General features: G+C 46.8%; 1 protein-coding gene and 1 long non-coding RNA gene across 5 annotated transcripts in view; one reads left to right on the top strand and one right to left on the bottom strand.

The window, feature by feature from the left end:
• The first annotated feature begins 1,917 nt into the window (after window positions 1-1,917).
• The window catches only part of LOC143835896 (chemokine-like protein TAFA-5), a 45,321-nt gene continuing 21,634 nt past the window's right edge, over window positions 1,918-25,604 (top strand). Inside the window, exons 1-3 of one of the 2 annotated variants that reach the window (XR_013230394.1) lie at window positions 1,918-3,385; window positions 15,289-15,441; window positions 17,948-18,075. Coding sequence is in view for 1 of the 2 variants with exons in the window: in XM_077334317.1 (XP_077190432.1) it covers window positions 3,289-3,385; window positions 15,289-15,441; window positions 17,948-18,075 (378 nt within the window). In the remaining variant the exon portion in view is untranslated. The remainder of the gene's footprint in view (window positions 3,386-15,288; window positions 15,442-17,947; window positions 18,076-25,604) is intronic. The other variant, XM_077334317.1, reaches the window with a different exon arrangement.
• Window positions 9,013-25,604, bottom strand: part of LOC143835897 (uncharacterized) — a 107,037-nt gene continuing 90,445 nt past the window's right edge. For all 3 annotated transcript variants that reach the window (XR_013230395.1, XR_013230397.1, XR_013230398.1), the window contains 2 exons: window positions 9,508-9,682; window positions 9,013-9,387 (listed from right to left, as the gene is read on the bottom strand). This is a non-coding gene — a long non-coding RNA (uncharacterized LOC143835897). The remainder of the gene's footprint in view (window positions 9,388-9,507; window positions 9,683-25,604) is intronic.

The raw sequence follows: 25,604 nt of genomic DNA, 5'->3' as shown, positions 1-25,604 counted from the left end.
GCTTATCTGAGGTGCACTCCCCTGCATACAAATCTCATTTAAAGAACGCCCAGTGTCAGTAAACAGTTTTATTACTGACTATTTATATTGGTTTCCCTTTATCCCCACAGATCTGATGGTAAATTACCCACCCGAGCACTATTCATTCAGGGTCCCTCATAGTTAACAAACCAGTCACAGGCACTGCTGTGGTGGAACACATGTATTGATTTCCCCCAAATCAAAAGAGAGGGCTGAGAGAGAATGCAAGGGCTTTTCATTATTGTGGGAGCCGCCAATGGAGAGGGAGAGGTTCTTTTTGCTGCATTTGAATGAAAGGAATAGGATCTTTTGCCCAAATCTCTAGAGATTTGCAGCCAGCAGAGACTCCAAAGTGGGTAACTGGTAGGTCTGAAAGAGCAATGGGGCAGTAGCTCTGTCTAACGTTGGAGGTTGTATAGGAAGGGCAATATGGGAACTGTGCTGGATACGCCCCCCCCCTACCCCGTGGTGGTGACCCAAAGTCAACATTTATGACTTGTACAGTCCTCCTTCCTTTCATCATGAAACTCAGGTGCAGTTCCTAAGTACGGTGCCTCTTGCTAACCAGGCACTGCTCATCTCCAGAGCTTTCCAGTCATACTCTGGGATGCGGCCACTTAACTATGGAGAAAATGGCCTGATGCCTGGAAGTCAACAGCCTGATAATCTCAGCTTTCTTCTCCAAGTTCATTAACAAAAAAAAGTAGCCTCATAAATATATGCTTGAAAATATGTGGGCAACAGCTGGTGAAAACTAGAAGCTGGGGAAATGTCCATTCCTTTCTGCTCAATCCATGGGCACAAGCAGGAGGAGAATAAACTGTCCAAAACAGCAAACCTGCCAATTTGCATAAGTTACCCTCTCTCTCTCTGCTAGTGTACGTATCCAGAGCTCAGTAATAAACCAATAGCCCTTCCCATCCTGGCATGGGCCCAGACACCCAAGACCCAAGGCATAATGAGAACCTGCTAGATCAGACCAAGGCCAGCATTCTGTTCTCCACTGTGGCCAGCCAGATGGTCCTGGGCCCTCTAGACCCACTAGAGTGAAGTGTTTTTGAGTTCCCTCCAAAGATGGGGAGCACTGCAGAAGCGCTGCAGAAGCCAGACAACAGCAGCAACCCAGAAGAGGCCACTCAAAGCAAGCAGCAGCCAAGGGCAGACCGGGCAACACCTAACCACAGAAGGGGGCAAGCAGGGGCCAAGGGGGCAGGTCGCAGCAGGAGGGCCTTGTTTCTCAGCAGGGATCATTTAAAGGGGCGTCCAGTGCCCGGTGGCTCTCTCTTGCTGTCTCAGGCATCGCCTCGGCCAGGGCGCTCCAGGACGGGGGGGGGGGGGTCCTCAGGGCTCCCCCCGATCCCACGCTAGACCCCCCTCCCCCCTTCCCCCTCCCCACGGAGCAGGCTCTGCTCAGCCTTCCGAAGCCCCGCTCTGCGTGCCCTTGGAGACATCCTATGTGGTGTCGCCTTCCGCAGCCGCTCCCTGAGGCGCACAAGGCGGCAATGGCAGCCCGGTGCGGCGACGGCAGCAGGGCATCCCGGCTGCTCATCCTCCCAGCGGATGCCGAGTCGCCTGGCCGCTTAACCAGCGAGCCACGGTCGGAAGAAGCGCCCAGGCTGCTGCACTGCCGGCCCGGCCCGGCCCGCCCAGGCCCTGCGGCTTCCACCTCTGCGGAGCGGGAGCGGGAGCGGGGGCGCATCCCCTTCCAGCAGGACTCTCTTCCGGCGAGGGGGGGCAGGAGGGAAGAGGGTCGGCGGCGCGCGGGAATGCGGCAGCGGGCGGCTCGGAGGGGGCGGGCGGGCCGGCGGCTCCTGGGCGCGCGGCGCGGGAGGGGTTAAGCATCGGGCGCCGCTCCGCCAAGGGGCCTTCCCGGCAGGTGGCCTCGGCCAGGGCGGGCGGAGGGGGGCGGAGGGGCGGGCGCTGCTCGCGGGCCCGGCGGCGGAGCGGAGACAGAAACTTTCGGCGGAGCTTTGCTCCAGCACGAGGCGGAGGCGGGAGGCGCAGCAGGCGCCCAAGCGCCGCCGGCCGGGGGAGACGCCGCAGCGGCCGCAGGGGAGCGATTCTCGCCCGGCTCGCCGGTCCCCTCGGGGTGGCGCCGCGCCGGAGACGCCCCCGCCCTGTGCCTGGCCAGGCGGTCCTGCGGCGCACTTCTCGCCCAGCGGCTCTTCCGCAGTCCGGCGATCACGAGGGAAGCGGCGGCCGCCGCCTTGCGACTCTGTGCCGGGCCCGGACGTGCCGCCCCCTCCCGCTGCGGAGAGCGGGAAATCCCGGGGGAGGGAGGCCGCCTTGCGCCGAGGAGGAGGAGGAGGAGGAGGATGGGAGCCGGAGCCTGAGCAGCCGCCGCGCTCGCCAGGCCCTGAAACTTGCCCGTGGCTCCGGGTCCCTCGGATCGAAGACCCCCCCCCGCCCCCAGCGCCCGCTGCCACAGGTAGCCGCCGTGCCGCCACAGCCTCCGGCACACACAGGCGGCGCGCGCGGGGGGCGCTCGGGAGATCACGCGCGGCGCCCCCAGGTGCCCGGAGGCGTCCTCCCGCAGCCCCCGCCTCGGCCGTCGCAGCCCAGGATGAGTCCTGCCCCTCGCGTCCGGGGGAGGCCGGCCGAGCGGGCGGCCGCGCCGGCGGGGGGGCGCGCTGTTGGGGGGTTTCTCGGAGGCGGGAGCGTTGCAGCAGAGCGGGCTGTGCTGGGCAAGCTGCGCCCCACGGCGAAGGGAAACGGCTGCTGAATTGCCAAGGAGCCCACGCGCGCCCGGACGGGACTTGGGCCGGCTCCCGAGGAAGGGGCGGGGTGCCTCCGACGTAGCCCCGTTGATACTTCTACAGGACATTAGCTGGTGCAAATCGGGTTTGGGAGCCCCCCCCCCCCCGGCGTTCCTCCTGTAAGACGTGGATGCCCAGGAAGGCTGGAGTTTCGGCTAGCATGTAAGAAGTGGGCCAGGGCACCTGGGAGAGGCAGACTCCTGGCCCCCCTGGACTCAGGATGAGCAGTGCCAATCCCTAAAGGAGCCTCTGAGGGCCGCAGAAGTTGCAGCCCTGGCCCTGGGCTGGAGGAGCACATCCTTCTGGAAGCCTGATGCTGCTGCCCAGCACCCTCCTCTGCTCTGAAGGGAATGCAGCTGTGCTCTGGTCGCAGCTGGAGCCCCTCCGTGCCCAGCAGACACCTCCCTGGTAGCTGGATTTAGAGAAGAGCCGCTGGACTTCTTGGCAGAGGGAGGGGGGAACCACCCTCTTTGGCCCAGCTGGAGGCCGGTCTGGGGAGACCTCCATAAGGATGCTGGCCGGATGGAGAGAGCTGTCTACAGGGATCAGCGCTATACTTTGTTGCCTCCTGTTCCTCTGGCTCCTGTACTCTCATCCACCCAAGGAAGGTGAGTGCTTATCTCTTTTGTACTCTGTCCTGGCATAACAAGAAGGGAGCCTCTTCCCCTCATATTACCTTCCAGCCTATGTACTGTGGGCTAACAAATCTGAACAGACCCACCCGGTGATGAGAGAGAGCTGACTGAGTCAGTGGAATTCTCTCCGCCCTCCCTTCGGGCTCTTAACCTGCCCACCTGCCCACGCTTCTGGGTATTTTGCCATGACCAGCTGTTCTGCTTTTAGCACAGCCAGGAGTTCATGCAGGGGAATGGATTAAATCTGTCTCAGGGAGCTCTCCTCTCCCCTGTGTTATCCTTACAGCACCCCTGTGAGGTGGATGAGACTGGGGGAGAGAGGCTGGCCCAAGATTGCCCAGGGAGCTTCATGGCTGGGTGGAGATGTGAAGTTGGACCTTCCTCCATGCTAATCTGACACACTAATAACACCACTCTTCTGTCCAGAAAAGCAGGTAACACCAAGCTAGCCAAACTGTTAAAACTTTAGCTCCTTGGAAACCAGGACTATTTCACTCCTCAGACCACCTCTAGAAGAGCCAAACAGATCCAAGGGTGTTTTCAGGCTTAAGGGGCATTTTGATCTCCCAGGCAAAAATGTCAGAAATACTTTTTATTTAATAGAGGAAACAGAAATGTAGAAACTAGGTAAAATATTGAAACTTTTGGCATAGAAACTGGCCAAGGCTTGGGTTACTTTCAGCAGAATACAGTTTCCAAGTTAACATGGAAATGAAGGCTAAGCTTAGCTAAGATGGCTTCTGTGTGAGTCCAGGAACACAGCAGGGATGCATTTGGTCAGTGACATTCCAGCCCAGCCACAGATTTTTAAAAAATGAGCCAATTTTCCCTTTCATAAAATACAGCAAAGGCAAAGGTGAGAGTCTGGTGACATCACCTCCAACCAATCCCTGTCCTTCTTTCCCAGGTCTCCTGGAATCAATTAAATATTTAAATTTCAAAGGCATAAGAGATCATTTCATTTTCTCCATATTATCACACAGGTAACAGAATTTTATAGAAAGGCTGAGCCAAAACATTAAGGTGATAATTCCATGCAGATGTATATGGCACTGAGCCCCACTGAGCACAGTGGGACTTCTTCCAAGTAAATGTGTATAAGACCATGCTGTGGCAAGACATTTAAGTAACAGATTTGCCATACCTGAGCTTTTGAACCTAGTAGTCCATTGAGGGGTGGGGTAGGGTAAAGAATGTTTCCGTATTCCTGAAAGAACCATTTATACTTGGCAAGTATGCAAGAACCAAAGGGAAGCTTTCACAAAAGGCGAACACTGGACTGGATTCAGAGTTTATGTTCCACTGCATCAAGCTGATTTTCCTTGCCACCTTGTTTGAACTGGGCATTTCCTGGCTGCAGTGGTGTTTGCAATGTACTGAGCGACCATATCCCTGTCATTCTGACAATACATACAAACTAAGGATTTCTCCTCCACAGCCTTTCTGATGGACTAAGCCATTTTACCAAATCTCATAATGTTTGAAAGGCAAACTTTCCTAATAGGATCCCTGCAGACAAGAATAACAGATTGTTTCATTAGTAGCTAGTGGTTGAGACCCATATTTAGTTAGTTCCTTCATTTTTTTCTGACAAAGGGAGCATTGGCTCTCAGAAGCTCCTACCCTGCACATCTTGGTCTTACAGGTGTTACTGGACTCATAGTTAGCTGTTCATTTATATCCTGGCTTTCTCCTCAGTGGGAACCCAAGGGGGCTTCCATCAGTCTTCTCCATTTTATCCTGTTTGTGAAGTATTGTTAACGCTTGTGAGTTTTAAAATTAGAATGTTGATTCTTATAGCTGGAATGTTTTCACATTTTATACTTTTTAAATTATCAATGATTCTTTTATGTACTTTGTAAATGCCAGATGTTTTTATGTACTTTGTAATTTGATTACTGCTCTAGCACCATAATAATAATAAAGAATGTGAAGTATTGTTAAACTGAAGGTATGTGGCTGCCCCAACGTCACCCAGCAAGATTCTCTGGCAGAGTGAGGATTTGAACCCAGCTCTCACAAAACCTAGTCTGGCATTGTAGCCACTACACTATGCTGGGCTGAGTTTTACTTTGAGGATGATTGACATAAAGGGTGAGAGGCATGTCCATGTTTATTACACGAGAGCTTGGGCCTGAAACCTGAAGTTCACTTGCAGAATTTAGTCTAAAACCTAGGCCTGGGCTTGCTGCATGGTAGAAAAGTAACTCAGTCTAGTGCAGAGTTTCTCTGTGGTTGATTTCCACACAAAGTGTTGCCTGCTGCCAAGGTTCCTTTTTTCCTTCATTACACCTGTAAATCAGTTGTTTGGTATATTTTAGTCCTGATGTTCCTCCAAGGAGCTCAGAGCAGAGTCCCTTCCTCATGTTGTCCTCACAATAGCACTGTGAGGTAGGTCAGGCTGAGAGAGCAAGAGAATAATTGGGCCAGAGTCATCCAGCACACTGTGAGCTGTGAGGAAGAAAGGAGCATCTGAATGAAAATATTAACAAAAAAACAGTGACCACATTGTGGCATAAACATATTTATTTATTTATTTACATTTATATACTCCCCTAAGGCTCAGGGCAGTTCACACGAAACATAGCAGAAGTGGAAACAATACAGAGAAATCAATGACTATAAATAGCAGTAATAACGGTAAATAGTAAATAACAATAGAACAGTAGAACAATAGAATAATAGTGAGAACACTAATTCATAATGTCAGCATACTGATGGACCCATGGTCGGTCAGATAAATTGTTGAGTTCCGGGGACGGAGGCTTGGGGGCCCAGTGGAAGGTGTTGGTTCTGGTCGACCTCAACCAAATGCCTGGTGGAAGAGCTCCCTTTTGCAGGGCCTGTGGAATTGTTCTAGTTTTGTTAGGACCCTGATCTCCTCTGGGAGCTTATTCCAGCAGGTGAAGGCCAGGATGGAGAAAGCTGTGGCCCTGGTAGAGGTCAAGCAAGTTTCCTTGGGGCCAGGGACCACTAGCCAGTTGGAGGTAGCGGAGCGTAAAGCTCTTCGAGGTTTATGAAGATGCCTTCAGAATATTTGGCTTCTCTTTGAGAACTGTCTCTAACTGGCAGTGGGTCTCCAGGGTTTCAGGTACAGATAGGCTTTCTTAGAATCTGCTATTTAAGATCTGGTACCTAGACTTGACAGAGATTGAAACTGGGACCTTCTGCATGTAAAGAATGTACTCTACCACCAAGCCACAAGCCTTTCTGTCAGTTTAAGATATGGACTTGTATCTATTTATGTTTTTTTTTTAATTTCTAGCCCACCACTTTCTACTGACTTGAGGCGGGTTACCATACATGTAAAACCCATTAAAAAACCCATTACCCTTTAAGACCAAACATAAAACATAAGCTTAAGATGATACAGACACAGGTGTCGGTTAGTGGTTAAAGAATTGAAGGAAGGGGTGAAAGATCAGCTTCTCTTCCTTTGCTGGGTCCCTCTTTGAAACCTGAATATAGTTTGAAGTGTCAGATAACCGAGGCCTGACCTACAGGGAGCAGAATGCAGGTAGGGGTAAATATGAGGATAGATTGGATTGCACCATTCCAAATTGTAGGTGGGAATACTATTTCAAGTGCTTCTGGGGATCACTTCACATCTCACACATTGGTATTGACAGAAGCTCTGTTCATCTATTACAGTGAACCCATGTACATGTGTTTATCTGTCCCTAAAGGACAACCAATGTGCAGTAAACTTCAGCACCTGCGGTTTGAGTCACCTGTTCAATTCTACATGCGTTGAATGTAACAAGGGAATTACTCGGCATATGTATAATGAAAACTAAGCATACACTGTATGTAGAATGTACATGTGTTCATTGTAACAAGTGAACAGGGCAGCAGTCACTGTATACACTTTGGTGAGAACCTTTTAATGGGGGTGTTTTAATGGGTTTTTAAGACCATGTTACCCGCCACAAGCCCATTGGGGAGTGACGGGATACAAATTGAAGAAATAAATAAATAACCCTGCAACTTTGGTGGCTATCCTACTTCACGTTAGGTTTTAAAATTAAAAAGACCCTCTGTACTCTGTACACACTGCCACCCCCATTCCCTTATATGTTTGTTGTTTGGTGTGTTTTGTTGTGGTTCCATGTCTTCTGGTTCATTGACTCCCCCTTTCAGATGCCGGCTCCCAGCAGGAACTTCTCTGTCACAAGAAGAATTCAATTTGTCTGTTTCCCTCATAACTGAAAAAAATGGTGATTCTTTTTATGGGTGAAACACTCTTTGTAAAGCTCCTCTGAAGGACAATGTGCTACAGTAACGGAGATACAGAGAATTCCACATGTAGCATGATGGCTCTCCTATCTTTCTTTCTCATAGCTCACCCTGTATAAAAACACTGTCTATCCAGAAACTGCAGAAGAAATCCTGTGCTGATGTTCACTCACCCAGAAACATAAAAAGCACTGTCAGCTTAAGTGTTCCACTGAGAGCTCCCAAGACAGGCCTCTTGCAAACAAGGATGTGAAGGGAGCACTTTGCAGATCCATGTGGATCCATCCATAATGTCGCAATTAGCAACTGTTAACAAAATGCTCATGCAGTCATTCCAGTGCCTTAGCCAGTCAAAGAGCAACTCAGTGCAGTCCTCAGCAGACGAGGTTTTGCCCAGTTCTCAGCTGCTTTGCAAGGGCCTTGGGGGACTGTGAGGCACAAGGCCAATTGACTTTACTGGGCAGGGGGTAAAGAAGCCAAGGTGGGAATTACTCATTTATTCATTTGCTTTTTATACCCCACCTTTCTCAACAGTGGGGACCCAAAGTGGCATAACATTATCCTCCTCATCTCTGTTTTATTCTCATAACAGCCCTGTGAGGTAGGTTAGGCTGGCAGTACATAACTGGCCCAAGGTCACCCAGCAAGCTTCTATGGCAGAGAGGGGATTCAAACTGAGACATCACAGTAAGGGGCAATATCTAAATTGAATGAATGAATGAATGAATGAATGATGTGATACAGAACTCTGTAATAAAATAACATCTTATTGCATCTTGGGGCTCTCCCAAGCATCTGGTAAAATAGAAAATAGCACCTCCATGGGAGGGAGGCTGCTTTGGGTCAGGGTTGCAGTGCTTCAGCAGGGACATTTAATCCTATTCCCTTTATTATTTCCCTGATTTTCAAGTGTCTTTCCCTCCTCTCCTGCCATCCCCCCAGTTTTCTCTGTTGGAGGCAAGCATACAGGTTGCTGGTATATTTCCTGTATGTTTTCCTCAGTGGGGCAATTTCAGATTCCTAAGGGGGAAGATTTTAAGGTATGGAAAGAGGGGAAAGGGTTAAGTTCTCCTGTCCTAATTCTTCATTCGCAGTCTGAGTCTACACCCCAAAACTGCTGTTTACCAATGAGAAATACTTGAGAGATCCATTGGCATGGCTTTGAACATCTCACCCGGGTTGTCCCTCAGTGTGTTGCTTAGCTTTTCAGGTTTAATTAATTAAATCCAGGTTGGCCTTTAAATTACCACAGGATTTCTATCCCCCCCCCCCGACTGTTGCTGCTACTTTCCCCAGTACCTGCATTAAACAAAAAAATGTGCGTTTCCCACAGTAACAAGACGTTGGCCCAGTAAAAGCTCACATCTGTTTGTTTTGTATCTCTGCTTCCCTATAAGATAAGCCCATGCCATGGTCCCAGTGTTGCTGCTGGGCAGCTGGAGATGAGAGTTAGTTGCATGCCTTGGTTCATCTAAGGGGCTTGTGGCTCACGCAAAATGTGCAGCGGGATCTTTGTGATTCACACTCTTAGCCACAACACAGAAGCAGTACTAAGCTGGCCTTGGACTTGTGCCGGCATTGCAGAGGCATCTTGTCTTCTCCTGCTGTGTGTTTCCACCAGAGTTTATGATCTGTTAACCCACCGCTCATTTCCTGTGTGGTGTGGTTCAGGGTTGGTGCATTGACGTTGCTGTTGGAGAACAGATGGCACTAGATGGTTCTCAGATCCCTTCCAATCCCTGAAAACAAAGAATCTTGTAGAATGACGTTCAGAGGGGCACGGGGGGGGGAGTGGTACCTACATACTTTGAGTTTCCTGTGTTCGTATTAATTTATTAATTAAAGTACTTGTATCCTACCTTTCCTTGCATCTGAAGACAGCTTCCAAATCAGAGTGAAAACATTTTAAAATCAGTAGTATGAAGCCTGCCATTTATAACTCATTAAAAGCTCTGGCAGATAAAATAGCCTTGGAGTGTCTCATGAAGATTTCTGAGGCTCTTGAGATGAAAAATTGTCACCATTTCTCTGATACTAAGAAAACAAGAAGGAAAGATTGTTATCTCTTAGTGTGCCCAGGAAACGAGGATTGTGTTTTGCAGAGAAGCAATTTTTATTCCAGGAGAATTAGTCTGGAATAAATTGCACAGGCTGTTTTTACTCTTGCAATCACTGACACAGATTATAATTGTCTTTTCCTACATTTGGGGACATATTTCTGAGATCACAGAACGTGGCAGCCATCCCCTTAACACGCTGTAATTGCCTCTCTGCTCACACAACTAAAGCAGTTGAAGTCTTTCCCACTTTTCTCTCAGTCAATATTTTTAGGATTTGTAGTTCAATTTCTTTTTGTTTCATTTGTGCGTTGTCCCTTGTCACTCGTTGTTCTTTGTTTCTGTGCAGTAATTTTTCATGCTTGTAACGTGCGACAGGGATATAAACACTGATGGAAAGGGCCGATTGCACCCCCTACTCCTACTTCCAGGTTGGTAGGCCAAGGGATACATTCATAAGTCAATTTACATTTAGGTCAGTGGCTACAGTCACTTTTTCAGGCAGGAGATTTGAAGTACCTTTGTTTACTACATGGTACAGACATTGTGCAGACAAGTTAGTAACTCTGTTATGAGGCACAAAACTCCAGAGATGAAATACCTGAGTAACTCCCGGATGGAAACAGTTCTGTAGTAAGACCAGTCATGTACTGATCTGCAAAGGTAGTTCGTCCTTCTTCCATGAGGCATTTTTCACAAGTCTTCCTGTTTACTGCTCCCCCATAGATAGGATTGCCAATCTCCATGTAGCGGCTGGAGACCTTCCAATATTACAATAGATCTCGAAGTGACAGCCATCAGTTCACCTAGAGAAAATGGCCACTTTGTGGAATTATACCCCATTGAAGTCCCTCCCCTTTCCAAACTTGTTCTTTTTAGGCTCCACCCCCAAAGTAGAAGAAGAGTTGGTTCTTATATGCTGCTTTTCTCTACCCGAAGGAGGCTCAAAGCGGCTTACAGTCACCTTCCCTTTACTCTCCCCACAACAGACATGCTGTGAGGTAGGTGAGGCTGAGAGAGCTCTGATATTCCAGCTCAGTCAGAACAGTTTTATCAGTGCCGTGGCGAGCCCAAGGTCACCCAGCTGGCTGCGTGTTGGGGAGCGCGGAATCAAACCCAGCTTGCCAGATTAGAAGTCCACACTCCTAACCACTACAATAAGCTGGCTCTCCAAGTATCCAAGTATTTCCCAGCCTGGAGCTGGTAGCCCTACCCAAGGAACTGCCCTTTATGAGGGACACAGGGCAGACTATACTCAGGTGTTTTATTGTGTTCTAGAACACTTCCAGAAATCTGGTCTCTGTGGTGCGCACCCTAATAACCTCCCAACAAGACAACTCTACAGGGTTCTCTGAAAGGGTGTCTCAGAAAGTTGTGGAGAAGCTGCAGCTGGAGCATGACATTGAGTGGTGGGGGCCATTAGTCACAGAGAATATAGACCACTCACCCTTCTAATCAGCAAGGGGCCTATGGCACTTCCATGAGCCTGAGTCCTAGTCTTTGTCAGACCAATGAAGATGACAGATATGTGTGTCTGTATATACATGCATACACATATGCATACAGGGTACAAACAGAAGGAAGCCAGATTGTCTGGTATTCCAAGACTCAGGTGTGCTACATTCCTTTTCAGAGCATAAAGCAAAACAAGATCAGACTATCCAGTCAGATTCTACACATGCAATGTATGGTAAATAGTCTACATATACATTTTTGCCCTTATTGAGCACAGGTGTGATAGTGTCATATCATACCCGAGCACCACTGCTTAGTATTTTGTTTTTAGTGCTTACTTTTAAATCTAATTATGGTTTGCCCTTTGGATACTTTAGGGCAGTGGTCCCCAACCTTTTTATCACCGGGGACCACTCAACGCTTGACAATTTTACTGAGGCCCGGTCGGGGGGGGTAGTTTACTCCTCTACTCTCAACCACTGCCCTAACGCTCTCTGATTGCTATGGTAATGTTTAAACATCCCTTCAAAATAAGATACAGACATGCCACAACAATGAACATAAGGAACATTTTATTTTCATGGAAATTTTAACTCATGACAATGACAAATCAATGGGAACCCTGAGTTTGTTTCTCTGCATTGAGATAGTCTCATCTGGGAGTGATGGGAGACTATGACACCCGAAGTGTGTTGTAAAGGGCCGGGGGGGGGGGATAAGGCGTCCTTTGTGGCCCACCTCCAATTAGTCGACGGACCACATGTGGTCTGCGGCCCACAGGTTGGGGATTGCTACTTTAGGGAACATCTTCTCTCATATGTATCTTTCTACCTTAAGAGCCAGCCCAGATACTCGATAGTTCTGCCTTACATTCAGTTAGTGACCACCATGTAAATGATTTTTCTGGTGGCCATCCAGTTATGAAGTAAGATTTTCAGGCTGCCAGATCTGTGAACTTGGCACAGATCAGGGGGCTTTAATACGGAAGCATTTTTATAGTCAATATGTCTATTTGGTTTTGTTGCTTGCTGTTCCCACCCCCTTCTCTGGACAGTTTTAGTTTTTATTACATTCTAGCCTTTTTTCTGTCTTCAGTGTTGTAGAAAAAGGTAGACCATATATTTTGTAAATAATTTTTTTAAAGTAAAAACAGAGGTACCATCTTTGCCAGAAAGGATGTAAGACAAACTTCCCTCCCCCAATAAATCATATACACAAAAAGTTTTAAAGTACCGAACATACCTGTGACATGTATGTGCATTTAAGACGACCACCTGTCTTTTTTGATGGTACTCCTGGGGAAAAACCTAGGCTGCCTTCAAGTAAATTAGGTACCTTACTGATTGCTTGGCCAGAGCAAGATAAAACGGTATACAAACCATCTGTTGAAATATAGTGTCTCACGGCTGTGGTTTGTAAGGTCGGTTTCTACAATATTCCCATAGAAACCATCCACAGGTAAAAGCAGACTGAAACACAGACTTCCCTTGTTCCTGTTCATCCCATCTTGTTGTACTTTTGAAATCTGCATCATAACACTGCTTCTAATTCAAATCCTTCACTGTAAGTCATTTAATTTACAGTACAATCCTATACAAAGTTACACTCTTCTAAGACCAGTAAAGTCAGTGGGCTTAGAAGAATGTAACTTGTTTCAGGATTGGTCTGTAAATGGGTCATCTGGCTGGCTGTGTAGAAAGTCTACTTTCACATAGTTCTCAGTTTCTATATTAGCCACAATTTCCTGGTGGGAAATTCCCAAGACATTCAGCATCTATTATAAGAGCTCCCTTGTAATAATCATGTTTGCTATGCTAGATGTGTACCTCTAAACACTTTGGTACTTATGTGCAGGGTTAGGACAGGGATGGCTAAGTTCTACCACCTTCTGTCTGTGAGTTGAGATGGGTAGTGACTAGAGAAGGTTTCAGGGGATTTCTGTGGTGACATATGGCCTTAGGAATGCCCTTTCCCTTGAGGCTCACATGACACCTACCTTACTGTCTTTCAAATGTGAATCTTAACATTTCTTTTTTATTCTGGCTTTTAATTAGGGATTTTATCTCTCCAGCTGTTTCATGGCCTGCTTCTGGTCTGAGGCTTGTTTTGATGGCTTGTTTCTTTTTATATTGATAATTTATTATTTTAGTTGAAAGTTCTCTGGAGAGGTGACATAAAAATCTCCTAGGTAAATAAATAAATGTTGTAATAATAAAAATAAACACTTAGATGTATTCATTTGATTTATATATTTATATATTTGTTTGGATTACTCTATGGCAATATTAATGATACCCATGTAGGCTTACATTATCAAAATGCAAGCACAACAGAGCAAATACTTTATGATAACATTTTAAAAGTACGCATAATATATCTACAGAAATCTAAAGCATCAAACAGCAGCAGCTAAAATATAAGCATTAATAAAACTAATAGGGGGCAATCAGCAGCAACAGTTAAAATAGCAGTCGTAAAATTAGCAATAATATCAGTAATCACTGGTTAAAAAAACTACTGGTACTGACTAGAACACCATTGTTTCAGGTCAAACGTTAACACTTCTGCTGTTAAAAATTAACAACTAATTTTTGAAAGTCAGGAGTGAGGAGCTACTTGGGGCAAGAAATTCCAAATTTGGGGGGGCCATAGCTGAAAAAGTCCTGACCTGTTTACTCCTTTGCCTCATGATATTCAACATAGGAATTCAGAGCAGAGTGCCAAAAGGTACTCTCAGCACCCAGGTATGGGCCACGCATCTGCTTAAAGATTTATGATTACTCTTTTTTTGTTTTGGGCAGTGGAGAGTCATGCATAATGTGTGTAGCTGTGCTAAGCACAACTATCACGCAAAAGAACTCTGTCAGCAAAGTCTTGTCACTAAAGCAGTCCCACATGTATGAGTTGTAACACTTCCTGGTACACCAGAGTGTGGGGTTATAGGCACAGGAGCTATGTAAAGACAAGCTATTGTCTAGCGAGGTCAGTAGCACTGAGCAGTCATACAGCATCAGGTCCCAGGGCATTGAAAGCAGGGAAGGTGATAAAGGCGCATGCAGAGAGGTAAATCTTACACAGCAAATGCACTTCTAATGGAAACATCTTAGCCTCTCACATCTACTTATTCAGATAACAAATAACACCGTGGGAAAGAGAGCGGCAGATTGAATGTATATATTATAGTTCAAATAAATATGAAAAGGCTGCTGCATGTGCTGATATAAATCCCAGCAATCTCACATGTTTTCATCACATGAATGTTACTGAAGAAATGAGGAAATGAGAAGTTCCTGCTACTCAACTAATAGGGAACCAGGCAAACTGATGTGTTTATGAACTTGCTTTTAATATGCATCCCAGGTATCTATCACAATGGAATGGCTAAGCCTTAAAGGGGATTTAGATGAACAGAGGGATTTGGGTCCTGCTAGAGATATTCCTGCAGAGCAGTTCTCTCATTGCTCTCCTAGCTTCACATACCCAACATGGTATCTCATAGGGAGAGGAAAGGAAGATGATTGTAAGCTACTTTGAGACTCCTTTGGGTAATGAAAAGCAGGGTATAAATAACAACTCTTTTTCTTCTAAATATTAGGGGTTGTCTGCCAACCAACCATACCGGTTCATCCTATTTTTTAGCATTTTGAGTGACTGCTAGAATTGTAGGATGCAAAAAAATTCACCAGAGTAATTTTTGGAAGTGCAAAAATTATCGTCAGGGGACTTAAGTATTATACAAAGAGTGGTTGGATTTCTGAGATAATTCCTGTGAATGTAAATATCTGTGCACTGTGCCTGTATAGTAAGGTTTTTTCAGGCACAGTTGGAAAGCCTTTTAGACTTTGTTCTGCTACTTCAACCCAGAATAGCTACCTACTGGAAAGACTGCATGCATATGTGTTGATCTCCTAGCCAGAAGTGTGGTGACCAGCCAGCCCAGAACATAGACCGCTTTGCCTCTCCCACTCAGGTGAATGAATGCCTGATATCTTGCCTTAGGGCATATTTCTCTGTAGCTGGTGCCACTTTCTGCTGTATCTTTAACCCGGAAGATCTGGCTCCAAGTGTCCTGTTCTGGTGGATAAGCTGCATGCTGGTGTTCTTTCATGTTCCAATGTCTTGTTACAGGAAAGGAGCTGGAGGTTGGGACGTGTGAAATCACAGCCTTGGACAGAGATATGAGCCATCCCAAGAGGATGATTGCCAGGCAGACAGCACGTTGTGCTTGTAGAAGGGGCCAAGTTGCTGGAACCACGAAAGCAAAACCTGCCTGTGTGGATGGTAAGAGAGCAAGGCTTTCTTCTCTCTCCATTGCATGTTCCAACAGTCCATGCATCAGGGCCAACAAAGAAGGAGTCTTTCTTGGAATTTGCTGAGCACTTATGCACATGGAAATTATGATCTCTGCAAACTTCTAATGATTGTAGAGGCTCATATGCTGACCTTTCTGCTTCAAACATATAGATACCCCTTCCAGATGAGCTAAAGGGCCCTGCACATTTTCAGTATAAAGAAATCAAAAGGAGCTAGGCTGATTCTGCAGTTACTTTGTTTATTCCATTGTGAATCCTGCTGAATTCAGATCGATTTGAACTCAGGTCTTCCTCTATCCCCCCCCCCATTAAAACAGAAAGTGTTCTGCATGTGATTAGGGAAGCTCATATCTTATTCTGCACCTTGGAATAAGCCAAACAAAAATCCAGAGAGAAAACAGGTCAAATGGAAGAGAGACTCCAGGATAGCAAAGGTGACAGTAAAAAAAAGGGAGGGGGTGTTGCTGTCCCTGATTTCCAGAGCCAAAAGTGAGTATAGGAGAAACGCTTTCTGTCTTCTGCACTTCATTTCTTAATGAAAGATCTTCAAAAACCTGTTACACTAACTTCTGAAAGAAGAGCAGCTTCTCAGAGATGCACGCAGCATGGTGGGTAGCACTGGGACCAGATTCTGTTTGTGCTATTAGGCAATGTTTTGAAATATGACCATGTTAAGGTAGGAATTAATTGGAGAATTAAGAGTAAATCCTTGAACTGAGTGAGCATGGAAAATAACTGGCTCTCCTCAGAACCGTAGAACAATCCTACAAAGCTAATTAAAACAGAAAATTCATTCAGGGCTGGACTGGTGCAAGTTGCTGCTCTACTTGTGCCCTTAAGAGTTCCCTTTCACCCCGAGCAAAAATGTATTCTCTTCTAAGAATCTGTCCTCAGTAGTCCCCAAACTAGTGAAATTATGCATGTCTTACTCGCAAGCTGCTCATCTGGAGAAGACGCCTGTCTTTTTGAAAGCTGTGCCACTCTGAGAGAGCATGTAGCAGTTATGCCCCTTCCTATCCTGCTCTTTGATTGGTTCATTCCATCTGTTGATGGAATTTTGAGTCGTGTACATTTTGAGTCATGTACAAAAGAGATTGAAAGAAAAGACCAGCAGAGCCCCAGTGCCAAAGTTGCAAAAACTGCATGACATTGCTTAATACTGAATGAGACCCTTGGTCAATCAAGGTCAGTACAAGAGTAGACAGTAATGCCCATGATAGGCCAAGGGTCTCATTCAGTATAAAACAGCTACTCTCCAGGGTCTGTGGTCTTTCACATCAACTTCTATCTTTTCCTGTTAACTGGAGATGCTGAGAATTGAACTTAGGATCTTCTTCATGCAACAGAGATGCTCTGCTCCTGAGTCATTGTCCTTCCCCAGATGTAATCTCTGGGGAAGACCTGGACATCATATCATGACTGGAATACTAGAAGGCAGAAGTTTAGAAGCAAACCAGAGTTCCCAGTAGCCAACTAGGTCTTATTGGATAGGACCTGGGGCTATGCAGCTGTCCCTCACATAGTGGCAGCAGTCTGTTTTGGCATATCTAGAGGGCTTTGACATGGTCTATATCAGGGGTAGTCAAACTGCGGCCCTCCAGATGTCCATGGACGCTGGCAGGGGCTCATTGGAATTGTAGTCCATGGACATCTGGAGGGCTGCAGTTTGACTACCCTTGGTCTATATGGAAAGGAAGAAAGCCTCTGCAGGTATTAAGCTCTGCGGTAATCTGGTCCTCAGCTACACAAAAGTCATTTGTCCTCACAAAACAAAGCCTTTCCAATCCAGGAAGCCATTTGATCACAGTTGGGGAGCTGCTGAGGAGAAGAGAAGAGGGGAGGAATCCATGACAAATGAGCTGAGTGCCTCCTTGAACCTGTAGGACTTGCAGGAAGCGTTCCTGGGGCCTCAGTATGTGGGCACGAGGTCTTGTGTTGCTATGTGCTGTGACGGTGCCACAGTAACATGCTACCTAATGTTGCTACGTGGGGGAATCTGTCCCTTGCCTGTGGGTGGGTGTTGGATACATGTGGTGAGTGTGAGGCTATTCAGAGCTTGCAGGTGGCTGTTGTCTCATGTTTGGATGCATGAAGCATCTAAGATTTGATTCATTCTCCCTTATTTTCACCCTTAGTTTTTTCTCCTCTCTTAACCCATCACTTCAAAGGGCCTTTCCCAATTAAAAACATTGATTCCATCTTATACCAGCCCTGTTTTTCATTCCCATGAAATGGAAGTGGGTGGATGTGTTGCAGGAGATGGGGACAGTCTTGACTGGGGAAATACCTTGTCTGTGCTTTAAATCCAGGAAAAAGAACCCAAAGTTTTGAGTTTTATTGATTATTCTGGTGAAACATATACCTAATTTTTGTTCCTTTCCGTTTCTCTCTCTCTCCCTCTGTGTGTGTGTGTGTGTCTTCCTCCTGCCACACTTCCCTTCTTCTTCCCTGACCCCTCTGTCTGTGTCTGGCAGCACACATCATTGTCAACAAACAGTGGTGCGGGATGGAGCCCTGTGATGATGGGGAGCAGTGCTCTCTGCTCATCAATCGGTCAGGCTGGAGCTGCACTAGGCAACTGGGACGAATAAAAACAGTCACGGTAAGTAAGAAACTGCCTGGCCTTCTTTCGGCCCCCCAACCCAAGCTGAGACAGAAGGGCGGGCAAGACACCGGCTGTTTCTGGGTATGCTGAGCTGAGGGAAAGAGGAAAGTGGTACATGGGAGCTGGGGGCAGGGGATGGTTGTCCCTGGAGTGGGATGGGAAGACTGTGTCTTTCAGTGTGAGTTAGAAACTCCTACTGAGGCCATCATGGGTTTAAGACAGCTGTAGGAATCCTTGTTTGCCTAGAGGGTTTCTGGAGGTATCAACTGGGAGGAAAGATCAGAGGAGGAGGCACAAGACCAAACACCAAGCCTGTTTGTATGCATGAAGAACCAAGTTCGTTCTCAACTTGGCAAAGGTTTTACAAACATGGACAATGGCTGCCAGCCATTTAGATGCAGCTCATCACTACAAAGTTTCCCCAGTGTGTAGTGTGTGTGTGTGTGAGGGGGGGGGGATAGAGCATCTGTGTCATGTACAGCTCCTTGTTCTTCTGCCTCCACCTGTTAAAAGATACAAGACGCTTCTGGAGGCAGTGGGGCCATCTAACCAAGCATTGTTTGCTCTGACATGTAGAGGCTGACCAGGGGAAAACGTTCTGCTCCCTAATGTTGTTTTTAGACACAGATGCCAGAGAGGGAGGCTGAGACCTTCTGCCTGCAAAACACGTGCCCTGTCACTTAGCTATGGGTTCTGAGGGGGGCCTGAGCAGGCTTTCCCATCCCGGCTTTGGACTTTGTGTGTGCCAAGCAAACCTTCCACCAGGATGAGGACAAGACCTCGTCAACTATCTCTTTTCATCTCCCCATTACATATTTTAAAAGTATTAAAATAAGGCCTAGGTAAGCAACATTGAGGTCTCTTGAGAAACCTATATGCAGGTCAAGAAGCAACAGTGAGAACTGGGCATGGAATCACTGATTGGTTCAAAATTGAGAAAGGAGTTCGGCAAGGCTGTATACTGTCGCCTTGCCTATTTAATTTGTATGCGAAGCACATCATGAGAAAGGCGGGGTTAGATGAGTCACAAATTGGGATCAAGATTGCAGGGAGAAATATCAACAACCTCAGATATGCAGATGATACCACTCTAATGGCAGAAAGCAAAGAGGAACTAAAGTGCCTTTTGATGCGGGTGAAGGAGGAGAGTACAAAAGTTGGCTTGAAACTCACCCTCAAGAAAACAAAGATCATAGCCTCCGGCCCTCTCAATTTCTGGCAAATAGATGGGGAAGAAATGGAGGTAGTGACAGATTTAATTTTCCTGGGCTCCAAGATCACTGCAGATGGGGACTGCAGCAAAGAAATTAAAAGATGCTTGCTCCTGGGGAGGAAAGCTATGGACAATCTAGATAGCATCCTAAAAAGCAGAGACATCACCCTGACAACGATAGTGCATCTAGTCAAGGCTATGGTCTTCCCAGTTGCAATGTATGGCTGTGAAAGTTGGACCATAAGGAAGGCCAAGCGTCAAAGAATTGAGGCTTTTGAACTCTGGTGCTGAAGAAGACTCTTGTGAGTCCCTTGGACTGCAAGGCGAACAAACCGGTCAGTCCTAGAGGAGATCAGCCCTGCCTGCTCCTTAGAAGGCCAGATCCTGAAGATGAAACTCAAATACTTTGGCCACCTCATGAGAAGGAAGAACTCCCTGGAGAAGAGCCTAATTCTGGGCGTGATCGAGGGCAAAAGAAGAAGGGGACGACAGAGAATGTGGTTGCTGGATGGAGTCACTGAAGCCGTAGGTGCAAACTTAAATGGACTCCGGGGAATGGTAGAGGACAGGAAGGCCTGGAGGATCATTGTCCATGGGGTCGCGATGTGTCGGACATGACTTTGCACCTAACAACAACAACAGAACAACATTTGCCAAGTTTATTGACCCTTCCCTCCCCCACCCCCTACAGCCCCTTTCTGAGCTAGAGAAAGTTGTGTGAAAGTAATGTTGACTCACTAGTATTCAACTCTATGTCCTCAGAAGAAACTGCCCTTCTGCTGGGAATAGAGCTTTGCCACAGTCTCTGACAAAATGGAGAGGCATCCCACTTTAAGGCAGACTAGTAATATAATTCCCAGCTTTCATCCTTCTGTTTGGAAGAGGAGAAAACGGTGGTTTCTCACCATTTTTTTATTTCAAATTTAATACGAGAGATCACAATAGGATTCCCTAAGACATGTCCCCTGTGATCGTTCCATAGGAAGACCGTGTTAAAGAGTTACTGTAAGAAGATTCAGCAATTGGTCTCACCAGCCAACTAATACACTAACAAGCATGTTAGCCCCCGCCCCCGGCCAGGTATTTCTTCTTGAATTCCGTTCACTGTGTATTATTGTATTGGCAAGGTAAGCTAGCCATGCAGCCAACACAGCATGTTTGTGGGCTGAGGACCTGAAATATTTTGTCATTTCTTTCCACTTGCATTCTCATGAAGAGTTGCTTCTTCAGCAGACTAAATTTGTAAACAAGAGAGGTGCCAGGGGTCCAGTTTGCCTGGGAGCCATGCTCCTGTATCCTGGAATGAGAGATGGACTGCTGAGACAAGAGCAGCTTGCCAGGTAGTTTTCCAGACACCCGTGCAGTATAGTGGGTAGAACACCAGACTACAGCCAGGGAGAGCTGCGTGAAAATCACCACACAACCGTAATTTCCTCTGGGTGACCTTGGGCCAGTCATTCGGTCAAACCTACTTCACAGGGCAGTTGTCAGGAATAAATAGAGGTGAAAGAATTGTTTATGCCACCCTGGGTCGCTTGGATGGGATACATCTGCAATGGAGATAGAGATTCAAATATACAGAAGCAGCAATGGGGGGGGGGGCAATTTCAGATTTTATTTCTAAATAAATAAATAAAGCTCTAATTCTGCTTTGTGTTAATACCAAAGTTCAAAGGCATCAGCTTAGAAATATGGAATTGTTCCATTTGTCATGCTTGGATCTGTTATCAATTTATGTAATCTCCCCCAAAAGTTCCTGTCTAACTTGGAACCAAAAGCAAGGTTCTGCACATGTATAGTCAGCATTCAAACAGGTACATGTGCAAAAGTATATTTCCTGATCATGCAGTCTCACTGAACAGCTAAGTGAACAGCACAAAATAAGAAGCATTTTTCTTCCTTTAGTCCAAGCTTATTCTTTTTCATTCAGGCCTTTAATGCTAAACTCAGAGTTGTGCAAAAGCCCCTAAAAGACTGATTTTCAAAGGTGAGCTTTCCCCCCAGTTCTGAATAATGATGTGCAATTTGGTTTAGCTGAGTCAAAAGAAACCCTGAATCAGTTCTGACTAGGGGGCAGGGGGTTGGTACCAAACCATGATTCTCTCATTTGATTCGGGAGACGAATTACTAAACCCTGAATCCATTCATCTTTCAATTTGGGTGACTTGGGTTTCCCAATCAATGCTCTGCCATTCCAGCAATCCTTTTTGCTTCCTTCCCTTTGGAAGGTGTGGGAAGCGAAAGGAACCTTGAAATGGCTGCAGTCATTTAGAAGAAGAAAAAGAGTTGGTTCATATTTCCTGCTTTTCTCTACCCGAAGGAGTCTCAAAGCGGCTTACAATCACCTTCCCTTTCTTCTCCCCACAACAGACACCTTGTGAGGGAGGTGAGGCTGAGAGAGCCCTGATATCACTGCTTGTTCAGAACAGCTTTATCAGTGCTGTGGCAAGCCCGAGGTCACCCAGATGGTTGCATGTGTAGGAGCACGGAATCAAATCCAGCTCGCCAGATTAAAAGCCACTGCTCTTAACAACTACACCAAGCTGGCTCTCTTTTAAACCCTCTCTTTAGCTTCCTCCCTCTTCCAAAGGGAGCAAACTGAAGGGGAGTGCTGGCTGCTAGCTAGCAGGTTCTGCAGGTGGCGTTCAAACCGTCCTGGCTGCACTGCTCAAGTCAATCCCAGAGAGAGGCTCCTCTCCACAGATCAGCTATTTGTTGGGCTATGTGAGGCGGGCTCGTTCAAACGGACCCTCCTAGCACAGCCCAAGCTGATCCTGTAGAGAGACCTCTTTTTTAGCAGCATCAATTGTTTGTCAGGATCTGAAAGCATTTACATGGACCTTGGTCCCTTCAAATGCCTCGGAGCCGGAAAATTCAGCTTTCCTGAACCTAAATCCCTATACCAATACTGATTTGGGATAGCCTGTATGAGAATCCAAAAGAAGCTGAATTTGTGTGTGTGTGTGCATGCGCATGCGCATGCGCATGCATCCCTAGTTCTGAATTGAGCTGAGGATAATTTTTTGGTTCTTCATTTATGTTCTGCTATTCTCTTTCTCCCAAGGACAAATATTTTAAATTATCAAACTGTGTATGAGCTTGCAAATAATGTGACTAGAGGTGGGATTGGAGGGAAATGTATCTGGAAAATATCAGACTGTATCTGGCACCCAGAGTTCTTTTGGGGGAGGGGTGTCGCTTCATGAGTTGTTAGGGTTGGAAAAAAATTGCTGGGCGAGTAAAGCAAGCCTGAGGCTGTGCTGAGCTTTGGCTGAAATTGTAGTGCAGTTATTTCTTCCAGTTTATCCTGTGAGTGCAGGGAGGCATCGCCTGCCCCTGCTGCCTGGGGGAATCAGCCCTGCTAATAGAGTTTGCACACGGGCCACGCACGAGGGCTTTGCTAGCTATTAATATAACTCACTTGCGGGGCTGTGCATCAGGCAATTTGTTCTGTGGAGTTCACCACAGGCACACCAGGGATCACTCTCTCTATGGCCCTCTTAAAGCAGCAGCAGTCTCGGCAGGTAGAGATGGATGTGGATGTGTCTTAAACAAAGCTCTTCAGCACAACGCAGAAATAACAAGGCCTGCAGAGAAACCTGGCCAAGTCTGGTGCCCAGACCTGCATTTTCAATGCAAGGAATCAACAGCACAGTTAGGGCCTGGATTACTGCCACCGAACAGAGCATCACTTTCGGGGAATCCGCGCATCAAGGATATTGCACTGGTATTGTATCAGAGCCCTCATTTGCACCTGGGTTTTCCTGTATGGACAAGATAGTCTAGCAGCAAATGGTTGCTATGATGCAGTGACAATGCAGTCTCCAGTGATGGTTTGTTTCTAAAAATCCTTTGTAAAATCACTGTTGATACTATTCATCTCCCAGGCGAGCAGTAATCGCAGCTTTCAGGGCAAGGACTAGTACATTTTTCTCCCTAAAGATAGCCACAAGCATTGCCCTGACCTGGATAGCCCAGGCAAACCTGATCTCGTCAGATCTTGGAAACGAAGCAGGGGGGGGGGGGGGGGGCTTGGTCAGTATTTGGATGGGAGAGCTCCAAGGAAATCTGGGGTCATAATGCAGAGGCAAGGAATGGCAAGCCACCTTCAAATGTCTCTTGAATGGTTGCCAGGCAATCCCTACAGTTGTAGGAACTCCTAGTACCACAACCGTTCATCTTCTACTTGGGTTCGTAGGTTTTAATCCAAAGACTGTGCCTGTGCTTTAACTGCTCGGAGTCTGTAAGACTTGCAGTTGATGCAACACCCCATCACCATTTTGTTACCCCACTGGTCTCTCTCCCTAACTTCTTTTCCTAATTCCTTTTGAAAGGGGCTTGTAAAGGTGCAAGGCAGGAAGGGTGACCACTACGTCTCTCCTTCTGCCTTAGAGGGAGTCTTTCAGACGTAGGCACATTTTGGGGGGTAACATCTGATTTACTCTATATCTCAGGCATGACAGTGGTAACCCTGAGGTCTAATCCAACTTTTAATTAATTAATTAACACCAGCTCCCCCCCCCCCCCCCACGGAGATCCAGGGCATCTTATATCATTCTTGCTTCCTCCATTTTATTTGTTTATTTGTTTTACTTACAGGCCAGAATCAGGCCTGCAGACTCACAACAGTTAACAGATAAAATGCAATAGAAGTAAAATACATAAAACACAATTCCTCAACCCCAACAAGCTAGTCATAAACCAACCTTCCTCCCCCTCCCCCCTCTGCCAGATTTCCAGGTATGATGTTACCAAAGGACCTAATGCTTACCCTCTTAGCACCGGGGACCCATCAGATCTTCCTTGCCACTCCAACCTCAATCATAAATTTAGCGGAAGAGCTCTATTTTGCAGCCCAAAAGCTCCCACCAAAACCTCCCACAGGGCCTGCAACTCTTCCGGGAGCTAATTCCACCAGGTGAGGGCCAGGACCAAAACGGGCCTGGCTCTGGTTGAGGCCACGCATGCCTCCCTGGGGCTGGGCATGACCAATAGATTGGTACCCACAGAGCACAAAGCCCTGTGGGAGGCATAGGGTGAAAGGCGGTCCCTCAGATATGTGGGACCTAGACTATGGAGGGCCTTGAAGGTCAGAACCAAAACGTTGAACCGGATCCGGGTGGCAACTGGCAACCAAAGCAGCTGCCTCAGCACAGGCTGGATATGGGCCCTCCAAGATGTCCCCGTGAAGACCCTAGCATCTGCATTCTGCATCAGCTGCAATTTCCGGATCAAGGTCAAGGGAAGGCCTGCATAGAGTGAATTACAGAAATCTATTCTGGAGGTGACTGTTGCATGGATCACTGTGGCCAGGTGTTCAGAGGATAAGTAGGGCACTGGTAGCCATGTCTGGTGGAGATGGAAAAATGCCTGGCGAGCTACCTTCTTGACCTGTGCCTCTAAGGCTAGTGAGGCATCAAATGGTCAATCCTAAGTTCCTGGCCGGGGGTGGTGGTGGTGGTTGTAACTTGTGTTCCAGACAGGGTGGGTAGGAGCACTTCCTGACCCACCCCTCTACCACCCAGCCACAGGACCTCTGTCTTGGAGGGGTTGAGTTTCAGGCGACTTTGCTTTAACCATTCAGCAATGGCTTCCAAACATCTGGTGAATGGTTCCAGGGGGGAGTCCGGATGGACATCCATGAGGAGATAGAGCTGGGTGTCATCAGCATATTGATGACAGCCCAGCCCAAATCTCCGTACCTGCTATACCAGAGGACGCATAAAGATGTTAAAGAGCGTGGGGGAGAGAACTGCGCCCTGAGGGACCCTGCAAGGGAGTCGATAAAGGTGCGACAGCTCATATAATGTACATATTACTTATGCTGGTTTTATTTAATGCCTGACCAGTGATAAAGATGGTAACACGTCTGGTCGGTGGATTCATTCATATGTATGTATGTGTTAATTTTTATTGAGGCTATGCTAAAAGCCTTGGGTTTTTTAACTGATTAATAAATACTAGTATTACATTTTTTAAAAAAATTGTGTTCTACCCTGTATAGGCTTAAGTTCAATTCCCTTATGCTGACCTTTTTAGGTTCCTGATTTGGGGCTCCATATACCTGCATTTGAAAAAAACAAAAATATGCCAGGAGCTCATTGACAGTGCTCCCAGCATCTTGTGTTGTCTGGCCCTGGTGCTTCTTACTCAGAATTCCTCAGAGTGTACTTCTCCTTGTTGGGGAATTGCCTCAGTGTCAGTTCCTGTGCTCACCCATCAGAAGGAATTTTGGGCATTGAACCTGAAAAGAAATGAATCCCCAGGTGAGCACCTCTCTGCAGCCTCTCAGAAATCAGGCAAAATGTGTGTG

The sequence above is a fragment of the Paroedura picta genome, chromosome 4 (genome assembly GCF_049243985.1).
Source record: "Paroedura picta isolate Pp20150507F chromosome 4, Ppicta_v3.0, whole genome shotgun sequence".
Lineage (NCBI taxonomy): Eukaryota > Metazoa > Chordata > Lepidosauria > Squamata > Gekkonidae > Paroedura > Paroedura picta.
The sequence above is the reverse complement of the archived record's forward strand: the minus strand, read 5'-3'. Positions and strand labels throughout refer to the sequence as shown.